The 21,547-nt window shown below is 34.7% G+C and overlaps 2 protein-coding genes across 3 annotated transcripts; one reads left to right on the top strand and one right to left on the bottom strand.

Annotated features, from left to right (window-relative positions):
- Window positions 1-5,425: 5,425 nt before the first annotated feature.
- On the top strand, window positions 5,426-7,228 carry LOC107962299 (60S ribosomal protein L11). Its single transcript, XM_016898621.2, has 5 exons — window positions 5,426-5,658; window positions 5,766-5,873; window positions 5,952-5,994; window positions 6,088-6,283; window positions 6,891-7,228. The coding sequence occupies exons 1-5, from the start codon at window positions 5,656-5,658 to the stop codon at window positions 7,087-7,089; spliced, it is 549 nt and encodes a 182-aa protein (XP_016754110.1). The 5' UTR covers window positions 5,426-5,655; the 3' UTR covers window positions 7,090-7,228.
- On the bottom strand, window positions 7,170-9,002 carry LOC107962298 (SAP-like protein BP-73). 2 transcript variants are annotated; one of them, XM_016898618.2, is made up of 3 exons: window positions 8,809-9,002; window positions 8,000-8,335; window positions 7,170-7,705 (listed from the first exon to the last, which is right to left on the bottom strand). In XM_016898618.2, exons 1-3 carry the CDS (start codon window positions 8,909-8,911, stop codon window positions 7,365-7,367), a joined length of 780 nt encoding a protein of 259 aa, XP_016754107.1. In that variant the 5' UTR covers window positions 8,912-9,002; the 3' UTR covers window positions 7,170-7,364. The 2 variants fall into 2 exon arrangements, with proteins under 2 accessions (XP_016754107.1, XP_016754109.1); XM_016898620.2 differs by having other exon boundaries at window positions 8,000-8,352; window positions 8,809-8,947.
- Window positions 9,003-21,547: the final 12,545 nt, after the last annotated feature.

Raw genomic sequence — 21,547 nt, forward strand, 5'->3', positions numbered from 1 at the left:
TTTGTATTGACGAACGAGATTAATTACATCCCTTAAATCATGGGATTTACAAGATATGTCATATCAAATCTAATCTAATCTTTACAAGATATGATTCTATCAATCTTCTAAGATTAGTTACCAAAATAGCCTAAGATGTCATATCTTCATTATCGGGCCAACCAGGCTTCAATCTGATTGGATTTTCCAACAGGTTACCAAATCGAGCTAGTTCTTGTGGGTCAAATGATCCCCATCTACACAATAGACCTCCAATAGATGCATTTGGTGCGATGGTCATGGGCTTTGAACTGTAGCCCGTGACACTAGCATAAGTCTTTTTCCAAATTAAATTTATACAAGTGTTTATAATCAAAGCTATAGGCTATTTGAATCATGAACCCAAATATTATATGGTATATGCTAGTTATGAAAATACAAAAAAGTTTTCTTGCAATATATCGTGGGGTGTGATATATTGCAAGAAACACAAACACTAAGGACAACTGCAAACCCTTTAGTTTGGCACATTCAAAGCTTTGAAATGTGATTAAAAAGATATTTTTTTTTTTCTAAAAATATTTCTCATATTATCGACATCACCTCAATATAGTATAAAAGGCAAGGGTAGATCATACTAGCATCTTGCATATTTCATATGTAACAGCCAGTTTTTAGTGATGTCAGAAATAGTGGTTTCAGAACTACAATTCTGATGATTGAGTTATTATTTTATTATTATTTTAATATCTACAGAATTATATTAAGGTCATATTAAAATTTTGTTAAGAAATTTTGAGGTTTACTTAGTTAATTAAGTGAAAAGGACTAAATTGCAAAAAGTGTAAAAGTTGAGTTTTATTAGTTAAAGGGGTCTAATGGTTATGAAATTTAAAACTAAAGGACTTGAATGGTAAATATACCATTTAATGAGTTAATGGATATTTATGGATTAGGTTTTATTGTAATTTTGACAGTTTTTACAGGTTAAAATGGTAATTGAATATTTAAAACCTAAATTAAATAAAACAAATTGGTCCATCTTTTCTAGTCTTCTTTTCCACTGATTTTTGAAGAGAAAAATAGTCATTGTTGTGCTTTGAAGGTTTAGTCAAGCTTGTTTCTTGCATGTAAGTGATTCTAAGTCTTGTTTTTAATGATTTTTATGTTTTTGAATTCGTTTTAGCTTAATCTAGCTAGCCTGGGGATTAATTTGCAAAACTATTGAAGGTTGAGGGGCTTGGAATGAATTCTTTTGAATGATTTTTTATGTTTATTGATAGATTAAGAATCTCTGTTGAAAAATAAAGAAGTTCTGTTAAGTGATTTTTTATGAATATTGAAATTAGCGATTAAATTGTTAAAGGTGTAAACCTATAGGTTTTATTGTGAAATGATGGTAAATATAGGTTTTTTCAAGGTCCCTTGCATCTATGGTTAACATGGATTTAGGTTAAAATTGTTAGATTTTAAGTTATGAGCTTAAGGACTAAATTATGAAAAGTTAAAATGTTAGCGGTAAATTGGTAATTTTGGATAAATATGAAATGTGGATTAAATTGAATTCTAGAAGTACTTAATTGATTGAAACTATCTATTTAGCTAAAGATAAACCACATTCGGACTTAGATCGAGGAAAAGCTGAAGCTTCAGATTAGTTCGACTATATTACTACGCCCTTGTTATCGAGGTAAGTTCGTATGAACTGTAATTGTTTTAATGTTAGCTAAATTTGAATGTTATTACATTGTTATGAAATAAATAAAATTGAGTATAAATGAATTTATGCCATGATGTATTGACGGATGTTAAGTCCTAGTTTAACCTTAAGAATTCTTAGGATACAAATGACATGTCATTAGGGATTTCATGTTTTAAGTACTGGTCTTGAATGTCCTACTGATGGCTGAGGTCCTGTATTTGTTGTGAATTCTCTACAACTTGTGTAAGCAGCAACGTGTAGCTTACATTCCGACCGATAGCTCCTGTGAGTAGGCCCATTTCACAGCTTGCGTAAGCATTGATATAAAGGAAAGGTTACGATTATATGTAGCACACTATGTGTGAGCTCTCCTGAGTATTTGATGTAATTCTAGATGGTTCAACAGGTAAGAAAAGGAATGGATTGGTAAGTAAGTTAATGGAAATATTCATGATTTATGAAAAGGTTGATGAATATGTAATGTATCTTGTGAACTCTATTTATGGTATAAATGAGCTTATATGTAATGTTGATGAACCTACTAATATATGAGATTGATGATGTGAATAAGCTTATTCTAAGCTCATGGCATTAGTAATTGTTTATGCTTATTCTATAAATTGTGTTATTGAGGTGGTAAATTATGTTTAAGTATATACGAGCTTACTAAGCACTTGTTGCTTACGTAGTTGTTTTCCTTTGTTTTATAGATCATCAAAAGCTTGATTTGGTTGGAAGCTCGATTTGGTTGGAAGCTCGTCAAAGACCTATCACACTATCCAGCAAATATTTTGGTAGTTTTTGAGTATTTTGGCCATGGTTATTAATGGCATATATAGGTTATTCTGTAATGGTATTTAGTGAATGTGTAAATGGTAGTTTGGTATGCTTATGCATTGTTGCTTATGTATGGTTAATGGACTTGTAATGCTTGTTAAATCCCTTTGACCACTTATAAGTGTTTGTGTAAAAGGCTCATTTTTGGGATGTTTATAATGGCTTGACTATGGTCAATTGAGACATGATTTGGTAGATGTTTAAACTAGGTTTTTATGCTTGAAATAAGGGTATATTGACATGTTTAAGTAAATGATGTTTGGATGCAATTGTGGTGCCTTTGAATGGCATATTGGTTAGTAAATTAAGTTGTTTGAATTCGCATGATTATGTGTATTTGAATGATGTTTTAGTCCTTTGAAAGTGTACACAAATGGATTGGGTAGTCATGCATGAATTGGTTAGGAAATGACTTGATTTTAGGTAAAATTTTGGGTCCACATGACCTGAGACATGGGCTGTCAGATGGCTGTGTGAGACACACAGCCTGACAACATGGTCGTGTGTCACTTGTGAGTTTCTTAGTGTTCAAGTCAGTGAGTTACACGACCTAGCACACGTCTTGGCACACGGGTGTATGGGGCAACTCAAAGAGTTACATGGCTTAGTACATGGGCGTGTGGGGCTACTTAGTGAGTTACACGGGTGAGGACACAGGCTGGAACACGGCCGTGTGACCCATATTTTATAATTTTTGCATTTTTTCTTAAACTTTCTATTTTGTTTTAAATTAATCCCGAATTGCTTCTATGATTTTTTTAGGGCCACGAAGGCTCAATTTAGGGACAAAGTGCATGTGATTGGATGAATTATGATATGTTCAATTTATTTGAATATTATGATGTTAAATGTTTTCGATTGTACGGTATTGCTCTATAACCCTAATCTGGTGACGGAGATGGGTTAGGGGTGTTACATCATAATTTCATTTGTAAGTAAAATTAGGATGATTCATACTTTAAAAAGTACACAAAAGAAAAGAGATTTTGATAACCTTAATGATACATATTCAGGTTTAGATGATGAAGAACTCGGTTAAAGACCAACAGGTGATGCTAAGAACTATATGTTAAATGTTAAAAAGGGGAATAGCCCAACAAATATGGAACAATAGAGTAATTAGATATAATTGCACATGATGTTTATTTTTCTTATTATTTTTATTAGTAATTATATTATTGACTACTTTATTGGAGTAACATGTTACAAATGATAATTTGATTTTAATTTTTATTACTCGTTTAGAAACTTTTTATCTACTGATACTTTTTATGGTAATTAATAATATTTTGAAAAAATATAAATTATGTAACTGTGTATTACAAATTGTATCAAACATAATATAAGAAATTACGATGTAATCACACTTTATAGCCAAACCGTCTAGGGAATTAAATTGTTTTATAATTTCACTTTCAATCAATTACTTTATCTTGTACAAGCAGACCTTAAGTGGTAAGTAGCTATCCACCTACTTATTATATTAATTTTTTTTTTGTTAAAAACTTAATGTCATTATCAAACACATAATTTATTTTTCAATAAATGAAAATTTTCAATAATATATTAAACTCATTCGAACAAGGCTTTAATAAAATTAATGGATTCGAATTCGGAGTTGATGGGTTTAATTTTTATCAAAATATCTCTCTTTTAAATTTATAATCAAATTTATATATTTTATTTTAATTTTTAAAACTTCAAAAAATTTCAATATAAACATTATTTTATAATCAACATAAACTAGAGTCAATAATTTTTTGATTTTTTGGGTTCAAATATATAAAATTTGAAATTTAAATTTGACACTTTTTCTTAATTTCGTACTTAAGTGTTTTTTTTTTCAATTTGGTACTTAAAATTTTTTATCCAATTCGATACTTGAATTTGTCAAAAGTCATACAAATTACCCTTAAAACACTAATGTGTTAGTTTTTTCTTTGAGGGAACATAAATAGCTAATTTATGACTGAATGTGACTGATAATATGAAATCTAATGGTAAGAATAGTTACATTTATCTGGAGTTTCTTTTGTTTCGCTAAATAATATGCTCAAATTTTATTTTTCATTAGGGCTATGATTACTATGACTATTAATAACATGAATAATTCAAGATGGACAACATGCTTAAAACATGGCCTGTTATTCATAAAGCCCTTAGTTCCACAAAAATATTATCAATATTAAAGGAAATTCGTGTTAAAAAATTGTGCTTTGAGCTATGTTTAATGAATTGATATTGAAGAAAAAAATAAAAGTTTTAAAAACCCAAAATAAAATAAATTCATTATGTTAAATTAAAAAGACATAATGACTTATTTGGCTTTTTAATTTTACAAAAAGTCATTTTAGTTCTCCATTTAATTATTCGCCTCTTTTAGCCCTTAAACTTGTTTTGTTTGTTAAATCACTCAAAATGAATAGAAAAGTTAATATTTGTTAACATGCACGTGGACGTTACGTTAACAATTAATTAATTTTTTAAAGTTAAAAATATTTTTATACTTTAAATACATTTAATAAATTATTATTTTTTTATTTTAAAAAATAATTAATTACTGATGTGGTATCCATATAAATGTTACATCAGTAAAGTTAATAAACATTAATTTTTCTATTAATTTTGGGTGGTTTGAAAAAACAATACAAGTTTAAAAACTAAAAAAAAATAAAAAATTAAATAAAAGACTAAAATGATATTTTTTATAAAATTAGAGAATAAAAATCGAATTAACCAAAAACGGATAATCTTACGATTCCATTACCAATACTATTTTTAAAACATTGACCCTAGTTGTAGATCCTAGTCATTCTTGGAAAAGTACGGAGAAAAACGTGAGGTATATGGTAAGGTTGGGTAGATGATTCAAAAAATGAGCGTTTTAACTGGCCGAGAAATTGAGAAAATAAAATGAAAAAAAAAGAAAGAGAGAAAATGGATTGGGTCGGGGTTCAAGTAAAATTTAAAGTAGCTATTGGGATATTTGACGCCTAAGACTTTTCTGGGCCCAAAAGGCAAAGCGCATTTGAAACAGAAATAAAACCCTAGCCCTAATCTCTCTCACCTCTACTCTCAAACGCCGCTGCCTTCTTTGTTTCTGCGCCGCTGCTCTCAACCTTCCTTCGGTTTACCCAATGGTACCTCTCTTTCTCTGATTTCATCGTTTGGCTCTTCCATCTTTCCTCTTATGTGTTTTATGCATGTGTCATTAACCTTTTTCTTTATGTTATGTAACTATAAAAAGGCATCGGAAAAGAAGCTGTCGAACCCAATGAGGGAGATTAAAGTTCAAAAACTTGTCCTCAACATCTCTGTCGGTGAAAGCGGTGATCGTCTCACCCGTGCCGCTAAGGTAACCCACAAAAACCCATTCATTTTCTTTTTTCATGTTTTTCTTTATACTAGTTTAATCCATTTTGCTCCTATTTAGGTCTTGGAACAGCTCAGTGGTCAAACCCCTGTCTTCTCCAAGGGTAAAATCGCGACACGCAATGTTGTCTTTTAGTTTCTTTTTTGGTTGGATGTTGTTGTTAATGAAAGTAAAAATGTGGGGTTGATGTGAGCAGCTAGGTACACTGTGAGATCTTTTGGAATCAGGCGTAATGAAAAGATTGCTTGCTACGTGACGGTGAGGGGAGAGAAGGCTATGCAACTTCTCGAGAGCGGTTTGAAGGTTAAGGAGTATGAACTTTTGAGGAGAAACTTCAGTGATACTGGATGCTTCGGATTTGGCATCCAGGAGCACATTGATCTTGGCATCAAGTAAGTTTATTATTTTTTGTTCCTCTATTAATTTTTAATATTTTAATTCGTGTTGTTACGTTATAATGTGTTCTGGAAACATTGAGTTGAAACTTTATGATTAAAATAGAATCGACATAGTGGAGCAAGGTTTGGGTTCTTTCATGGGTTTGGGTCTTCTTTTGTTATTGGAACTTTATGATTGAAAAACTGTACTACCTAGTGGCCAAACAAAAATATACTATACTACTTGAATGGCAACGCATTTGTGTCTCCTGCAATGCTTTATAAGCTTGAGCTTGGCGTTAGGATGTAATAATGGAGCTGCATTGCTGTTAGCTTCCTCTAGGATGTAATTATGAAATAGCAATGCTACTTTTAACTGGGCTAAGTTGTTTAAAGGTTTGCAAGTAGAGTGTGGCTTGAAAACTATAAGCCCAATTCAGTTTTAGTGTTAGTTTAACACTGGCAGCCATTAAAGGAATCTTGTGAATATCTGTTCTTTTCTTCCTGTTAATAAGTTAATTAAAAGCAGTTCTTGGCAGCTTATTCTATTGCTAGTTGCATTCAATATTGATGCTATATATTACATGAAGGTGTAAAATTGTAACCCTTGTCCTCTTTCTAGGTACGACCCTTCAACTGGTATCTACGGTATGGACTTTTATGTTGTCCTGGAACGAGCTGGGTACCGCGTTGGTCGTCGTCGCAGGTGCAAGTCACGTGTTGGTATTCAGCACAGAGTAACTAAGGAGGATGCCATGAAATGGTTCCAGGTCAAATATGAAGGTGTCATCCTTAACAAGTCTCAAAATATTGGAGCTTAGGGGTAGCATTTACAAGATCAGTTGAGTTGTTTGAAGTTTTGGTTATTTGATTTTGACTATTTACCGTATCGGTTTTTTTGTTTTACCGGAGAGATATATGATTGACTTGAAATTCCAAAGTACTTTCCTTGTTGGTTTATTACATTTATCAGTTTTTATGCAATTGGAGAATGCCTTTCTCTGTTCAAGTATTTTGAATTGGAGCTGCGGAAATAAGAGTAAGGCTTAGCATTTGCTATTACAGAAAAAAAGGGGGGGGGGGCGGTTCTGTCTCCTTATGACATCAACAATTGAAGAAGTTCAGTCTTCCTCAATCTGGAGTAACCCTTGATTCCTCTGGCTTTTGCTAGTTCTTTCAACTCTGAAAGTTTTAGTTTCTCCATGTTTGCCAACTCTGAGCCCTTCCCATCGATGGATACCACTTCATTGCTCCTCTCAGGGGTCTTTGTTCTTGGTGCTGTTGGGTGTGGTATTGGCGATCTCTTTATAAAATTAGATGGTGGCCTTGATAAATTGAACTCCTCGGTTTCTACAGTAGCTTTCTTCTCCACACTACTTATCTTAGAGATGCTACTTCTCCATCTCAATGCCTTGGTACCCTTTTTTGATCTAGTGTCTGCCAAAATTGTAAAATATATAAGTTTTTGCGGTGACCATTTTGACACATCAAGGAATTAAAGCTTCAATTTCTTTGTCCGTTTTGAGGTCTGGTAAGGATGGTCTGGTTGTCTATGCCAATCCTAAGATGCCTATCTGACTCTTGTTTCGCTTTCTTGCAGGCATTCCAATCACTAGAACAGTGACTATCCTTACCAGACCTCAACATAGTGCATGTGTGTTGGTAACAATTATGTTTGAAAAAACTGGAATGCTTTAAAACTGTATGGAATTGGATGCCAAAGCACGTTACCTTTGACATTCATTCTTGATTCGCGAATAACGTCCATAACTGATTCAGCTGTGGACTTATCCTCGGATGAGCTGAAACTTTCAGACTTAGCCCTTCCAGGCTTACCCTTGGAGATTGAAGATTGTATCCTTCTAAACAGAGCAATCATCTCTTCCTTACTGGACGATTTAGGTGCTTTAATGGCACGAGATGATTTCTCATTTTCATCAATCTCCTTACTTCCTGGGGCATTATTAGAACTTTTCTTTGGACCGATTCCTTTTGTGTTGCCATCAGATGTTATGCTTGAAAGAGTTGGGTTAAGTGAGCTAAAGGGCATAGACTTATCTGCAATCTCTGCCAAATTTAATAAGCTGCATCAACAAATGATCCCTCAGTTTCTAGTTTATGAAATTTCAGACGGACCAGGAACGACAGATTCATGTGTTTATAATCGTAATTCCATGTGGAAACTGAACCATGACATATATGTCATGTCACCGAATTTAACAAAGAGAGGAAGTATTGAAACAATATGCAAATCTACATTGCAAAGTTGAAGAGACAGGCCAACACAGTGAAGTATTTGCATGCTGAAATGCCATAATGTTAGAAATCTCAAGTCGATCAAATTCATGCAGAGATGATTCAAACAGAAAACAAGTACTTTGGAGACAAAACTCCCAGATCTCTACCAAATGATAAGCTTCAAATACAGGGAGTTATTAGCAGATCCCTTAATACACAAGGTACAACAAAAATATTGCAACGAATAGATGGGATTTATGAGAAATATGAAATGATAAAAGGCCATGGCGAAAACTTATTACCTGTGAGAGATAAAACAGACTTTCTCAGCTTAAGTTGCTTGTTGAAAGGGAAAGAAGGAGCGAAACGAGATAGGGACTGAAAGGAAAGAATAGCAGCAGCCATGTTTTGCTTGCAAAAATTTCAGATTCCAAATGCTATTGGATCCACGAGCTATATCCTATACGCTGTAAGTTCTAATAATTTAATTAATTCCTGAATTTGCTGGTCCACAATTTTATTTATTTATTTTTCTGTGAGCGTGCACATCACGTGCCAAACGAATCATCTAACTGTTAGCTTTTATGCTTGAAACCTTCCCGTTTTTCCATGGCTAATACTCCCCCAAACTTGTCTTTCTCGCTTCTAAATCAAAACCCAAAACCTTAGTTAAAACTTTTCAAATCTTCTTCAAAAACCCAGTCTTTTTTTCAGTTTTTGAGGTCATGTTGGAAAAATCCACCGATTGCCAAGTTAAAGATTATTTCTAACGATGCTGTTGCCTTTAAATCCTATGCTCAATGATATGCAAATTGTGGGACTTAAAGGAAGCGTGGAGGGGTTTTCTTCAACTGTGGAGAGTTGTAGGTCTTGCATGTTTAATCTTTTGATATGATTTCTTAGACAGATAAAGTCTCATGGACATTGATAGTTGTTGGGCATGGCATGCCTGTGTTTGCAAATGAAGGTATTGCTACTACCTTAAACGATATAAGGAATGCGGCATGGAGTCTAATGAAGGATCCTTCATTTCATTTCTATACTGCATGCTAGGAGCCATTCTGGATTACTTGAGGAAGATTGGGGATTCTTCTACATAGTGAGAAATGATTGCAACATTCATGTGTGGTAAACTTTCAAACGCATATGAATTAATTGAAAATAATATCTATAAGAATTCAGACCAAATGCCACAATTTGGGCAGCTCTTCTATGTAGTTGCAGGATTTACGTACCATGGTGTTAAACTAGCTGAGAGAGTTGCAAACCCGAAACTACTGGATACTATTACTATGCACTTTTAGCTAATATCTATGCTGCGGTAAAAATGTTGAAGTGGAGAAAATGAGAGAGAAGATCAGCAGGAAGGGTTTAAGAAACGGACCCAAGCTGCACCCTAGTCGGATGATAATCAAAGTTGTAGTACTAAAAGTAAATCAGGTTTTATAGAAGGATGCCAATGGAACGATGCTGGGCTGAATGTTACTAAATTATTACTGTTTGACAGTTGGATTTATGATACTGAAAAATCATTATTATCAAAATCTTGCTATAAAATCACAACCAAGCTAGAATAAAGAGTATACAACTCAAACAAGGCTATTAACAAATAATTTCAGGCAAACTTTAAGAGAAAAGTTGAGAATATCACAAAAAATGGGTTAACTTTGATAAATGAAAACCTGAAGTTATAATACCTGTATGGAAAATCCTAGTGAACACATTTGAGATCCTTAGTCTATAAACTACAACCCAAAAATCATTATAAACAAACATTTGATAGAACCTCAATCGAATAGTTGATCAAAACTGTAGTTGTTGAATAAAGTTGTATTTTTTCGTTTCTCTTTTTCTTTTTGATTTTTTGGCACACACTTTTTACACGCAAAAAATGTTGTTTCCCTCTTTAAAAAGAAAAGGTCATAAAGTTATGGTCTTCCCACACATAGTGGAACACATGGGCCCTACACTCAACAAATCTCTCTTTCTCACTATGTGGAGGTGTTCGCCATACCAAGCAACAAGCTTCAAACTTCCCTTTGGTAAATCATTGGTCAACATATTCGCACTATTATCATCAATGTAAATTTTCTCAAGCTCTATCAACTTAGCTTCAAGAATTTCTTGTGTCCAATGATACTTCACATTGATATGTTTAGACCGAGCATGAAAAGTCAAATTCTTACCAAGATGAATAGCACATTGGCTATCACAAAACAAGACATAGCTCTTTTTAGCAAAGCTTATTTCTTGCACAAATGTCTCCATCCAAAGCAACTCCTTGCATGTTTCTGTAGCTACAATAAATCAGACTCAGTAGTGGATAAAGCAACACATTTTTGGAATCTAGATTGCCAAGTCACAACTTCCCCAACAAAAGTGATCAATTAACTTGAAGTAGATCATCTCAAGTCAATATCTCTAACCATCTCTGAATCTGTATATCCAACTAGGATAGGCTTCTCCTTGTCGAAACAAAGTTTCAAGTTGAAAGTGCCTCAAAGATATCTCTTAATCCATTTTACTGCATTCTAATGCTCTTTGCCTAGATTAGAAATAAATCGACAAATAGTACCAATCACATAGGCTAAGTTCAGTCTCGTACACTCCATTGTATACATCAAACTACCCATTGAAAAAAAAGTAAGGAACTTTTCACATGTCCTCTTTCTCTCTCTATTGATGGACTTTACTTGACACTCAACTCAAACTACATAGTAAAGGGAGTGCTCACCATCTTAGCTCTATCCATATTAAATCTTTGAAGTACTTTCTCAATGTACCTCTCCTATGATAACCATTACTCTTGGCCACTCTATCACATGTTAGTCTAATGCTAATAACTTGCTTTGTTGGCCCCAGATCCTTCATCGCAAAGGACTTACTCAACTCTTGCTTCAAAATGGCAATTTTAGAAGTATTATGACCAACAATAAGCATATTATCAACATAAACCAATAGGGTAATGAAATAATCACCAGAGAATCATTAAACGTAAACACAATAATTAGAAGTAGTTTTCTTGTAGCCATGTTTTTCTTGTAGCCATGTTCCCCATAATAAACTTAAAGCTTCTTGTACCATTAACTTGGAACTTGATTCATTCCATACAAACTCTTCCTCAATCTGTACATGCAATCCTGTTTCCCTTGTGAAAAAAAATCCTTTAGTTGTTCCAAGTAAAGCTCTTCCTTCAAATCACCATGAAAGAAAGCATTTTGCACACCCATCTATTCAACCTCTAAGTCATAATAAGCTGACAAACTTAATATAGTTTTGATAGAGAACATCTTCACAACCAAAGAAAATATTTCCTCAGAGTCAATCCTATTTTTCTAACTGTAACCCTTGATGACCAATCTAGCTTTGTATTGTGGAGTGGAATTCTCTTTTTGCTTCAACTTGTAAACCTTCTAATTTTTCAAAGCTTTCTTACCTTTTGGCAATTTTACTAACTCAAAGGCATGATTGTCATGCAAGGATTGAGGTTTATGTTTCTTAGTCCCAATCTATCTACCTTTTCATTAAGTTTTCATAGCCACCTCATAGCATTCAAGTTCCCTCATGTCAGTTAAAAAAACATACTTATTAGTAAAATACCTCAAAAAAGATCGTCAATCTTTAGTTGATCTTTGAAGTGGAATTGTTGGTGGAGCTATAGGTGCTTGGTGTTGATCATTCTCAACCTCATTTATGTTAGCATCAAAATCAACTATACCCTGTTGATCATCAATGTTATCTTCTTGTCATCATGAATAGGATTTGACGAAAGAGCTAGAGGAATTGGATTCATCTCGATCAAGTTACCACTATTTTATGGATTCCTCTTTTTCGTCTTATCAATGTCTTTGATGGTTTGATCCTCAAAGAAACCACATCTCTAATTTTCACAAGTTTCTTTTCAATCGAATCATACAATTTGTACCAAAACTCGTTATGATCGTAAACAATGAAGATACATTACCTAGTCTTGGAATCCAACTTAGATTTCTTATCGTTTGGAACATGAAATAATGATCTACAATGGAACACACACAAGTGATCATATGACACGTCTTTAGCAAACCAAACCCTATCTGGTACATCACCTTGCAAAGGAACAGTAGGAGACAAATTAATCATATGTGCAACCGAATACAAAGTTTTAGCCCAAAAAGATCTAGGTAACTTTGCATTTAAAAGAAAAAATTGACTTTCATAACTAATGTTTGGTTCATTCTCTTAGCTAAAACCATTCAACTATGGAGTCTTTGGCAATGTCTTTTGATGTCCGATTCCTTATAACTGACAGTAATCATCAAATGATCCTCTATACTTGCGACCATTATTAGTACAAATACACTTCAAAATTTTCATAATCCCTTTCTCAACTGAAACTTAAAATTGCTTGAACACATCAAGAACATGGTCATTTATTTTCAAAGCATAGACCCAAAGCTTTGTGGAACAGTCATCAATGAAAGTCACAAAGTAAAGTACACTACCATGTGGCCTAAGTTTTAATGGACCATAACTTTCAACAGACCACAAAATCAAAATGAACCAACTCTAGTAAATCTGACTTTCTTGAAGGAGGATAGCATTTAGATGAAACTCTTCTTTGCTTTCCAACTAGACAATGAACACAATTCTTCAGTGTAGCATTCTTCAAATCTGAAAGTTGATTCTTCTTAACCAAATAATAAAGCCCCTTCTCACTCATATAACTAAGTTGCCTATGCCACGACTCTGTTGAGTCATCATCTTCTATCATATTCAGCATGCCTCGGGAAGTTGAAGCCTACATCAAATAAAAGTTTGGATTTCTCTTCCCTTGAGCTACAATTGATATGCCATAATTTGTTACATCAAATTATGCTCTCCATTACACTTGAGGAGCTTATTCTCAGGTCATTTAAGTGTCACACCTAGTTTTCTTTAAGTCTAGAATTTAGGAATAATTGGGGGTTAAATTGAAAAAAGTCGTAAGCTGGCAAATTCTATTGAAAAATCAGGAAAAATTTAGTAGCTGATTTGGACATCGTTTGTAACATTCTGATTTTGGGCCTAGTCGAAATAGTGGTTACAAGACCACAAATCCAAAGTAGAAATAATTATTTTATGAATGTGTTGAGGTCTATGATGTGTTTGCATGATTGTGTGAAGGCTTCGTTAAGAAAGTTTGTTGATAGACTGTTCAATTTGATTTATAGGACTAAATTGCAAAAGTTGCAAAATATGTGATTCTAGAAGCTTTAAGCATGAAATAGCTATGGATTATTAATTAGAGGTTCTTAAATAGCAATTTGACCGATTTCTATTTTTATGGACAAAAATGGGCATGAATAGGTAAAATTTTAAGTTTAGTAAAAATGGCATTTTGGTCATTTGGTTAATAAAAGAATAAAAAAGGAAAACAAAGCCAAAATTTGTCCATCTTCTTCAAACTTTGGCCGAATTTCATAAGGGACTCCATAGCTAGGGTTTTGTCACTTTCAAGCTTGATAGTAAGTGCATCCTAGCCCGGTTTTAATGTTCTTTACATTTTTAAAGTTGTTATCAACCGATCTAGACATTTCTACCATTTATTTGAGCTAAGGTTGATGACTAAGGTTTGACCCATGTGTGACATGCATGTTTGTTGATGTTTCATGGCAGATTATGAAAGTTTGATGTTTGATGAACATCTTTTACTAAGTGATTTTTGATGAAAACACCTAAAAAGGGCTTAATTGTAAAAGTTGAATAAATGGGTAGTAGAAATGAGATTTGATGAAAAATTTGGGCTGGTATAAGCATGATATAGGCTTGGCTAAGCTTGGGTAACAAAGAAAATGAGTATATTTCATTTTACGAACCTAAAGACTAATTTGTAAATATGTGAAAGTTTAGGGGTAAAACTATAATTTTGCCAAAGTATGGTTTTTGGACTGTTTTAAATAATGTGATAATTAAATGAGCTAAGTTTTCTATTATAGATCAAGAAAAATGGAGTCTGGATATAGACCGGAGAAAGAACAAAGTTGTGGACTAAATCGAATTAGTTAGCCATATTTTGTACCGGGGTAAGTTCGTGTGTAAATAATGCAACTTATATTATGTATTTAATATTTTGCTATTACATGACATGTACAATTATCATTATGGATTTGTTCGATAAAGATTTGATACGGCGAAATTCCCTGCTGAACCTTAGGAATAGTTAGGATACAAATGTCATGACATTATGGTTATGAGTTTACGTGTAAGACCATATTTGGGATATGACATCGTTATGAGATTTCGTGCAAGACCATGTCTGGGACATGGCATCGATATGAGAATCGTGTAAGATCATAGTTGGGCTATTGGCATAGGTATGAGGCCTCATGTAAGACCATATCGGGGATATGGCATTGGTATGATTCTATGTGTATGTAATTCCCGAGTATCCTTTAGTATTCCAAGTGGTTCAATGGGTGATTTAAAGTTTATGTCAAATATGTGAAATGTAACACACCATACCCGTAACCCATGCTGAAGCGTAATACGAGGCATTACCTAACTCGATCTCGTGCACACAAACGTTCCCCAAGTCACCAAGACTTGGTCCATTTTAGAACTTTTTCAATTTCTACTTTAAACTTCTTATTATGGGCCTACGAGCCCCAAATCGACCATTGAAAACTATTAGAGATCAACCCGGGTCCTTAAACCATCTATAAAAAATTTGACTTTGAAACAGGGCACACGCCCGTGCAGAAAGGTAACACGCCCATGTGCCCATTTCAACATGGTTGTGCTGATGGCCCGTGTGGCTCACACGGCCTAAGCAATACAGGTACACGCTCGTGTCCTCCACTCGTGTGGAATTAATTCTAAATGCACACCTACAGGGGTTTTCAAACGGCCTGGCACACGCCCGTGTCCTTCACACGGTCATGACACACCCGTGTCCTAGCCCGTGTGCTAAAACATGGACATTCTATTTCTGACGTCAGCATCCCCAAAATGTCACACGATCAAAGCACAATGCCCGTGTGCTAGGCCGTGTCCCTCACACAGCTAAGACACACGGCCGTGTCTCTGCCCATGTGCTTACTATCATGCATACTGTCTTGAAATTTTTACGTACAGGGGACACACGACCGAATCACACGCCCGTAGGGCAGACCGTGTGTCACACACGGCTTAGACACACGCCCATGTGTCTACCCATGTGGACAACATAAGGTTATTTAACAAGCCTATTTGCCACCCTTACTTACACAACTTACATAATAGCAACCAAACCAATACAAAATAACTTATTTAAACCAATCAGTCACAATAGGCTACATATCAATTAAGCAATTACTCATTTGTGAGAGTAACTTCATTTGCATATATATATCAAAATGAATATTTCCCATCATTCAAGGCTTAATACAAAATGAAGGATTTATCCCAAGCCAACACATTTGGCCAAATTAATAATAACCAAAAACACAAGCCTAATTCCCTATACATGCCATATTCAAAAATATAAATCAAACTATACCGAATGCTTCGATTTAATAGTGTGATCGATATCTCTGACTTCTGTTGATCCTTGAGCTAGATAGGCGGCACTATAAGAAAATGGAAAAGGAGAGGGAGTAAGCATAAAGCTTTGTAAGTTGCATATAAATGAATATACAACATAACATTACCATTCATCAACAAACTCATAACATACATTTAGGCATAATCAAAACTTACTCATCAATATTCGGTACACATCGTATATCATAAAATGGGCTCATATTCTATATATACCAAATAGGTACCTGTACCACTCACAACACAATTATACTTTCCTCGTTAACGTGAAATCATAACTTTCACCATTGAACCATTTGGAACACTATCAGATATTCATTAAGCCTCATACATGGGGTAAAGTATTGATGCCATGTCCCAGACATGGTCTTACACTAACACATCTCGTAGTCGATGCATGTCCCAGAGATGTCTTACACTGGCTTACGTCTCGAGGCCGATACATGTCCCAAACATGTCTTACATTAGCACTCGTCTCAATGCCGATGCCATGTCCCAGACATGGTCCTACACTGGCTCTCATAATATGGCCGATGTATGTCCCAGACATGTTTTACACTAGCTCACAATAACTCATATGTTATGGCATGAATATTCGATTTATTTCCTAGGTTCAAACGGGAACTCTACTATCTCTATTACCATCAAGCTTTCTCAATTCCACAATCAAGCAAATCATGCTATACGAAATTCAAGTAAATTTCAACACATACATTAACATTGTAGTTGTATTATTTACATACAACTTACCTTGGATTACAAAATGTGGCGACTAGTCGATTTAATCGATTTACTTGGCTTTCCCCCGATTTATGTTCAAATTTGGTGATTCTTGATCTATAATAACAAAATGCACTTATAAAGTCATTTTATCAATCTAGGCACTCTACAATTCATAATTGGGCAAAATGACCAATTTGCCCCTAGACTTTTACAAAATGACTATTTTACCCCTAAGCCCGAAAATCAATTTTTATTGAATTTCTTCAAATCTTAAGCCTAGCCGAACTCTTTCTACTCTTATAGAAACTCCAAATTCCCACTATTTCACACAGTTATCATCTATTTTACAACTTATGCAAAATAGTCCTTTTATGTGTTTTCATGCTAACACTTTTCACAAAAATTGTTTATAAGACACCCAAGACTCATTTTCTTCCATAAAAACTCAGCAAACATTATAAATCCTTTCATTGCAAAACCCTAAACTCTTAATCATTTTGCAAAATAGTACCCTCATTTGAAATGTTATGCTTCAAGGGTTTCAAAAATGCAAAAATCATCAACAAAGGGTATGGAAATCACTTACTTTTAGAGATGATAAGTTTCTGAAAATTTCAAGCTCCAAAACTCTTCTCTTGGCTGATATTTTCGGTTGAGAAGAAAGAATAGGTGAAAAAGATGAAGGCTAGGCACTTAGGGTATTATTTTATCACCTAATATGTCATCATTTACCTAACATTTTGACCATTTACTCTTCTTTGTCTCATGGCCGGTCAAGCTCTTTTAAAAGGGTCTAATCACCCTTTAAAGACCTCCAAATTTTATTCTCTAGCTATTTGACACATTTAGCTATCAAATTAGGACTTTTGCACTTTATGCGATTTAGTCCTTTTTACGTAATTGGACTCGCAAACGTTAAAATTACTTCGCCAAATTTTTCATGCACTATTAAAAACATGCTATAATATCAAAATAATAATAAAATAATTTATCAGACTTTTGATTTGTGGTCCCGAGACCACCATCCTGACTAGGCCCTAAATCAGGCAGTTACATGAAAGGTTAATATTATGTTATGAAGTGGTACAGGCACGTACGCAAAACGCATGAGAAATGATATTAGTTTAAGATGCATTATTGGTAAGGAAGCAAATGAGTAAGATATGTGTAACACCCCTCACCCGTACTCGACACCGGGATAAGGTTCGAGGCATTACCATGACTTTACATTTTGAAACGTACCAAATTGGATAACCAAGTTTTCCTCAAATTTTAAGCTTTTCATCCATGAACAACTCGTCCCTTATATAGGCCTTCGAGGCCTATAACATACCTAGAGGCAGTGCGGGACAAATTTGGGTACGTTCGATAAACCTTGGGCTCCTTAGGAAATTTTTCCTTATCATAAAGTGTCGCACACCAGCGTAGGTGGGTTGTGTGGACTTGCACGCCCGTATGACTTGGGGCACGCCTATACCCTTCAGTCGTGGGCAACACTGACTTATCTAAACGGCCACGGCGCACACCCATGCTGCCTGCCCGTGGACGACACTGTCTTTTTAACACGGCCATGGTGCACGCCTGTGTGTCCTACCCATGTACAACTTTGAGCTAAAATTTTAAGTGTAGGGGACACATAGCCATAGCACATGCCCATGGGAGGGAACAGTGTGTCACACACGGCCTAGACACACGCCCGTGTGTCTAACTACGTGGACTTTAATAAGCTATTTTCCAAGCCTTTAGTCACCCCTTTCTACTACTTGTGCTTAGTGGTTACCAAATTCAAAGTAAAACACGATTATACACTTGTAAATAATCTTGATTAAACTAGATCTATGGAAACCTCATATCATTGGTTTCATACATGATAGGTTATTTCCCATTTAGTGTTTATGGGTTCCCATGTCACTTTAATTCATCCGAAATTGGCTCGTTCATGTGACTTATTGCCAATTGGTAACGACCCATCACTTGTAAATAAAACCATGCATAAATTCGTAGGTCATAGCCTACTTCAATTAAGCCAATTTTCGTGGCCATATACAAAGAGATAAACATATTTTTACATGCCTTCATTTGGCAAAACAAATGACACATATAAGAAAATACTCAAAAATACAATACATGCCATTGAACAAAACAAACAAAGTCTTTATACCAAAGCTTGTCTAGTTGATAGTGTGTTGGTTCTCCAATAGTCTTCCAATCCTTTCAAGTCCTCAAGCTCTGAGAGACAGGGAAAAAGAGAGGGGTAAGCATTTACATGCTTAGTAAGCTCGAATAATCGGAAAGAAAACTACCAAGTATTTAACATGCATCCATGATAGATTAGGAAACCAATAATTATTAAATGGTTCCCTATTACATGCACTCAATCAATAAGTTAGTAACATAATCAAGCATCATATAATTTAAGTAGATGAGCTCATCATTCAACATCTCATTTACACAAACATCTCATGTTAATCTTGTTGAGTTTCTAGGAAATCTCGATTGAATGCCCAATATCCTTCAATTCTTACGAATGATCATTCCCTATACGCACTCCCCTGAACCTCACATTTTATAGCGGGATTACCAGTCCAGGCTAGATCCCTTATAACGACAAGTACCCTTAATGAGCTCAGATCTAAATTACCAGCCCAGGCTAAATGCAGACCCGTCCGGGCTAAATTCATAATGCACATATATTTTTCGGGAGGCCTGATCATTCAAGGAACACCCATTCGGGCTAGATCCTTTTCATACTTGAGATCTCGGATTACCCGTCCGGGCTAAATCCTTACTGCAACACATACAGGATCTCTTTACACATATCAATGAGGGTTTATCCATCGAATTCCCTTTGTTAACCTCATTCGAGACATTTTTCACATATTACCATCAAATATGCATTTCTATGATATTTCATGCTAATAATAAATGCAATCATCATGCATTCATAAATCATTCAATTATGCATATTAGGGGTTTACTTTAAGTTATCCGAACTTACGTGGTATTTTTTTCAGAGTTGTGTTTCGGTTATTCCGAAACATTACATTTACCTCGATCAACCTCCGAAATTTGTTTCTCGGGGTCTATAACAGCAAAATTCAACTCATTAATACATTACATTATTTCAAGTTTAATATCTACCCCCGGTCCAAATTACTGTTTTGCCTCTAACCTTTCACATTTTTACGATTTAGTCCCTAGGCTCGTATAATGAAACACATGCACTTTCTATCTTAACCAAGCCTAGCCGAACACTTTTCCTTCTTATAGTAGCCCACATTTTCCATTATTTTATCATTTCTACCACACATTTACATCTTTTGCAAAATAGTCCCTATAAGGGTTTTTCATGAAAATCAACTAGGAAAAGATGTTTAATACACATCCATCTTTCATATTCCTCCATAATCCATCAAAATACAAGCAACTCATGCATGGGTAAATTTTTAAACATGAACCCTAGCATAAAATATGGATAGAAATTGAGAGAGCAAGCTACCGGGATTTCAAAAATACAAAGAGCATGAAAAACGGGGCCTGGGAGCACTTACTATTGAGCTTGGAAAGCTTGAAAACCCTATTTATGGAAACCCTTGAAGTTTCGGCTGGACAATGAAGAGAATGGGTTGATTTTGGTTCATTTTTCCCATTTTATTTCATTAAAATACCAAATGACCAAAATGCCATCTATGCAAGCCCATTTTTGTCCAAAAACTTAGAATTTGGGAAAATTGCTCTCTAAGACCTTCTAATTCATAACCCAAAGCAATTTTATACAAATTTTTTCTAGAATTCAAGTTTTACAATTTATTCAATTTAGTCCCTAATTTCCAATTGAACACCTTACTCAAAGAATTTCTTTATGAAACTTTAACACATGCATATACTCATATTCTAGGCCTCATAATAATCATAAAGTAAATATTTTGATGTCAAATTCATGGTCCCGAAATCACCATTCTGACTAGGCTCTATTTCAAGATGTTACATTTCTCCCCCTTAGGGACTTTCGTCCTCGAAAGTCTTACCAGAAAATAGATTCGGATGACTTCTCATGGTTTCTTCTGGCTCCCATGTAGCCTCTTCTACACCATGTCAATGCCATAAAACATTTACTAGAGCCACATCTTTTATCTCTGAACTGTTTAACTTCACGAGCCAATATCTTAACCGGTTCCTCTCCATAAGTCATGTCCGGTCGAATTTCAATCTCAATTAGTGAAATTACATGAGAGGGGTTTGATCGGTATCTCCTTAATATGGATACATGGAACACGTCATGAATCTTTTCCAGTTCGGGTGACAACACCAAACGATAGGCTAATGGTCCAACTCTTTCAGTGATCTCGTATGGTCCGATAAATCGTGGACTCAGGTTACCTTCCCGACCAAATCTCAATACCTTTTTCCATGGAGATACTTTCAAGAATACTCTATCTCCAACTTGAAATTCAATTTCCTTTCTTTTCAGATCAGCATAAGACTTTGCCTATTTGATGCCGCTTTTAAACAATCCCGTATCACTTTAACTTTTTCTTCAGTTTCTTTAATCAGATCAACTCCATGAATCCAATTTTCCTTGAGTTCTGTCCAGTACAATGGAGTTCAGCACTTCCTGCCATACAAGGCCTCATAAGGTGCCATCTTCAAACTTTTTTGGAAACTATTGTTGTAGGCAAATTCTACCAATGGCAGGTATTTTTCCCAGCTACCCTGAAATTCGAGGATGCAACAACGCAAAATGTCCTCGAGAATCTAAATCATTCACTCAGACAGGTT

Source organism: Gossypium hirsutum, chromosome A06, assembly GCF_007990345.1.
Source record: "Gossypium hirsutum isolate 1008001.06 chromosome A06, Gossypium_hirsutum_v2.1, whole genome shotgun sequence".
NCBI classification, from domain to species: domain Eukaryota; kingdom Viridiplantae; phylum Streptophyta; class Magnoliopsida; order Malvales; family Malvaceae; genus Gossypium; species Gossypium hirsutum.

What these genes read in the sequence shown, in the direction of transcription:
- LOC107962299 (XM_016898621.2), top strand. An exon ending in GTCTCACCCGTGCCGCTAAG is followed by an intron (nt 5,874 to 5,951) that starts GTAACCCACAAA and finishes GCTCCTATTTAG; the next exon opens with GTCTTGGAACAGCTCAGTGG. An exon ending in AACCCCTGTCTTCTCCAAGG is followed by an intron (nt 5,995 to 6,087) that starts GTAAAATCGCGA and finishes TGATGTGAGCAG; the next exon opens with CTAGGTACACTGTGAGATCT.
- LOC107962298 (XM_016898618.2), bottom strand. Translation starts at nt 8,911, where the DNA reads ATGGCTGCTGCTATTCTTTCCTTTCAGTCCCTATCTCGTTTCGCTCCT. An exon ending in GTCTGTTTTATCTCTCACAG is followed by an intron (nt 8,336 to 8,808) that starts GTAATAAGTTTT and finishes TAAATTTGGCAG; the next exon opens with AGATTGCAGATAAGTCTATG. An exon ending in ATCAAGAATGAATGTCAAAG is followed by an intron (nt 7,706 to 7,999) that starts GTAACGTGCTTT and finishes CAATTTTGGCAG; the next exon opens with ACACTAGATCAAAAAAGGGT.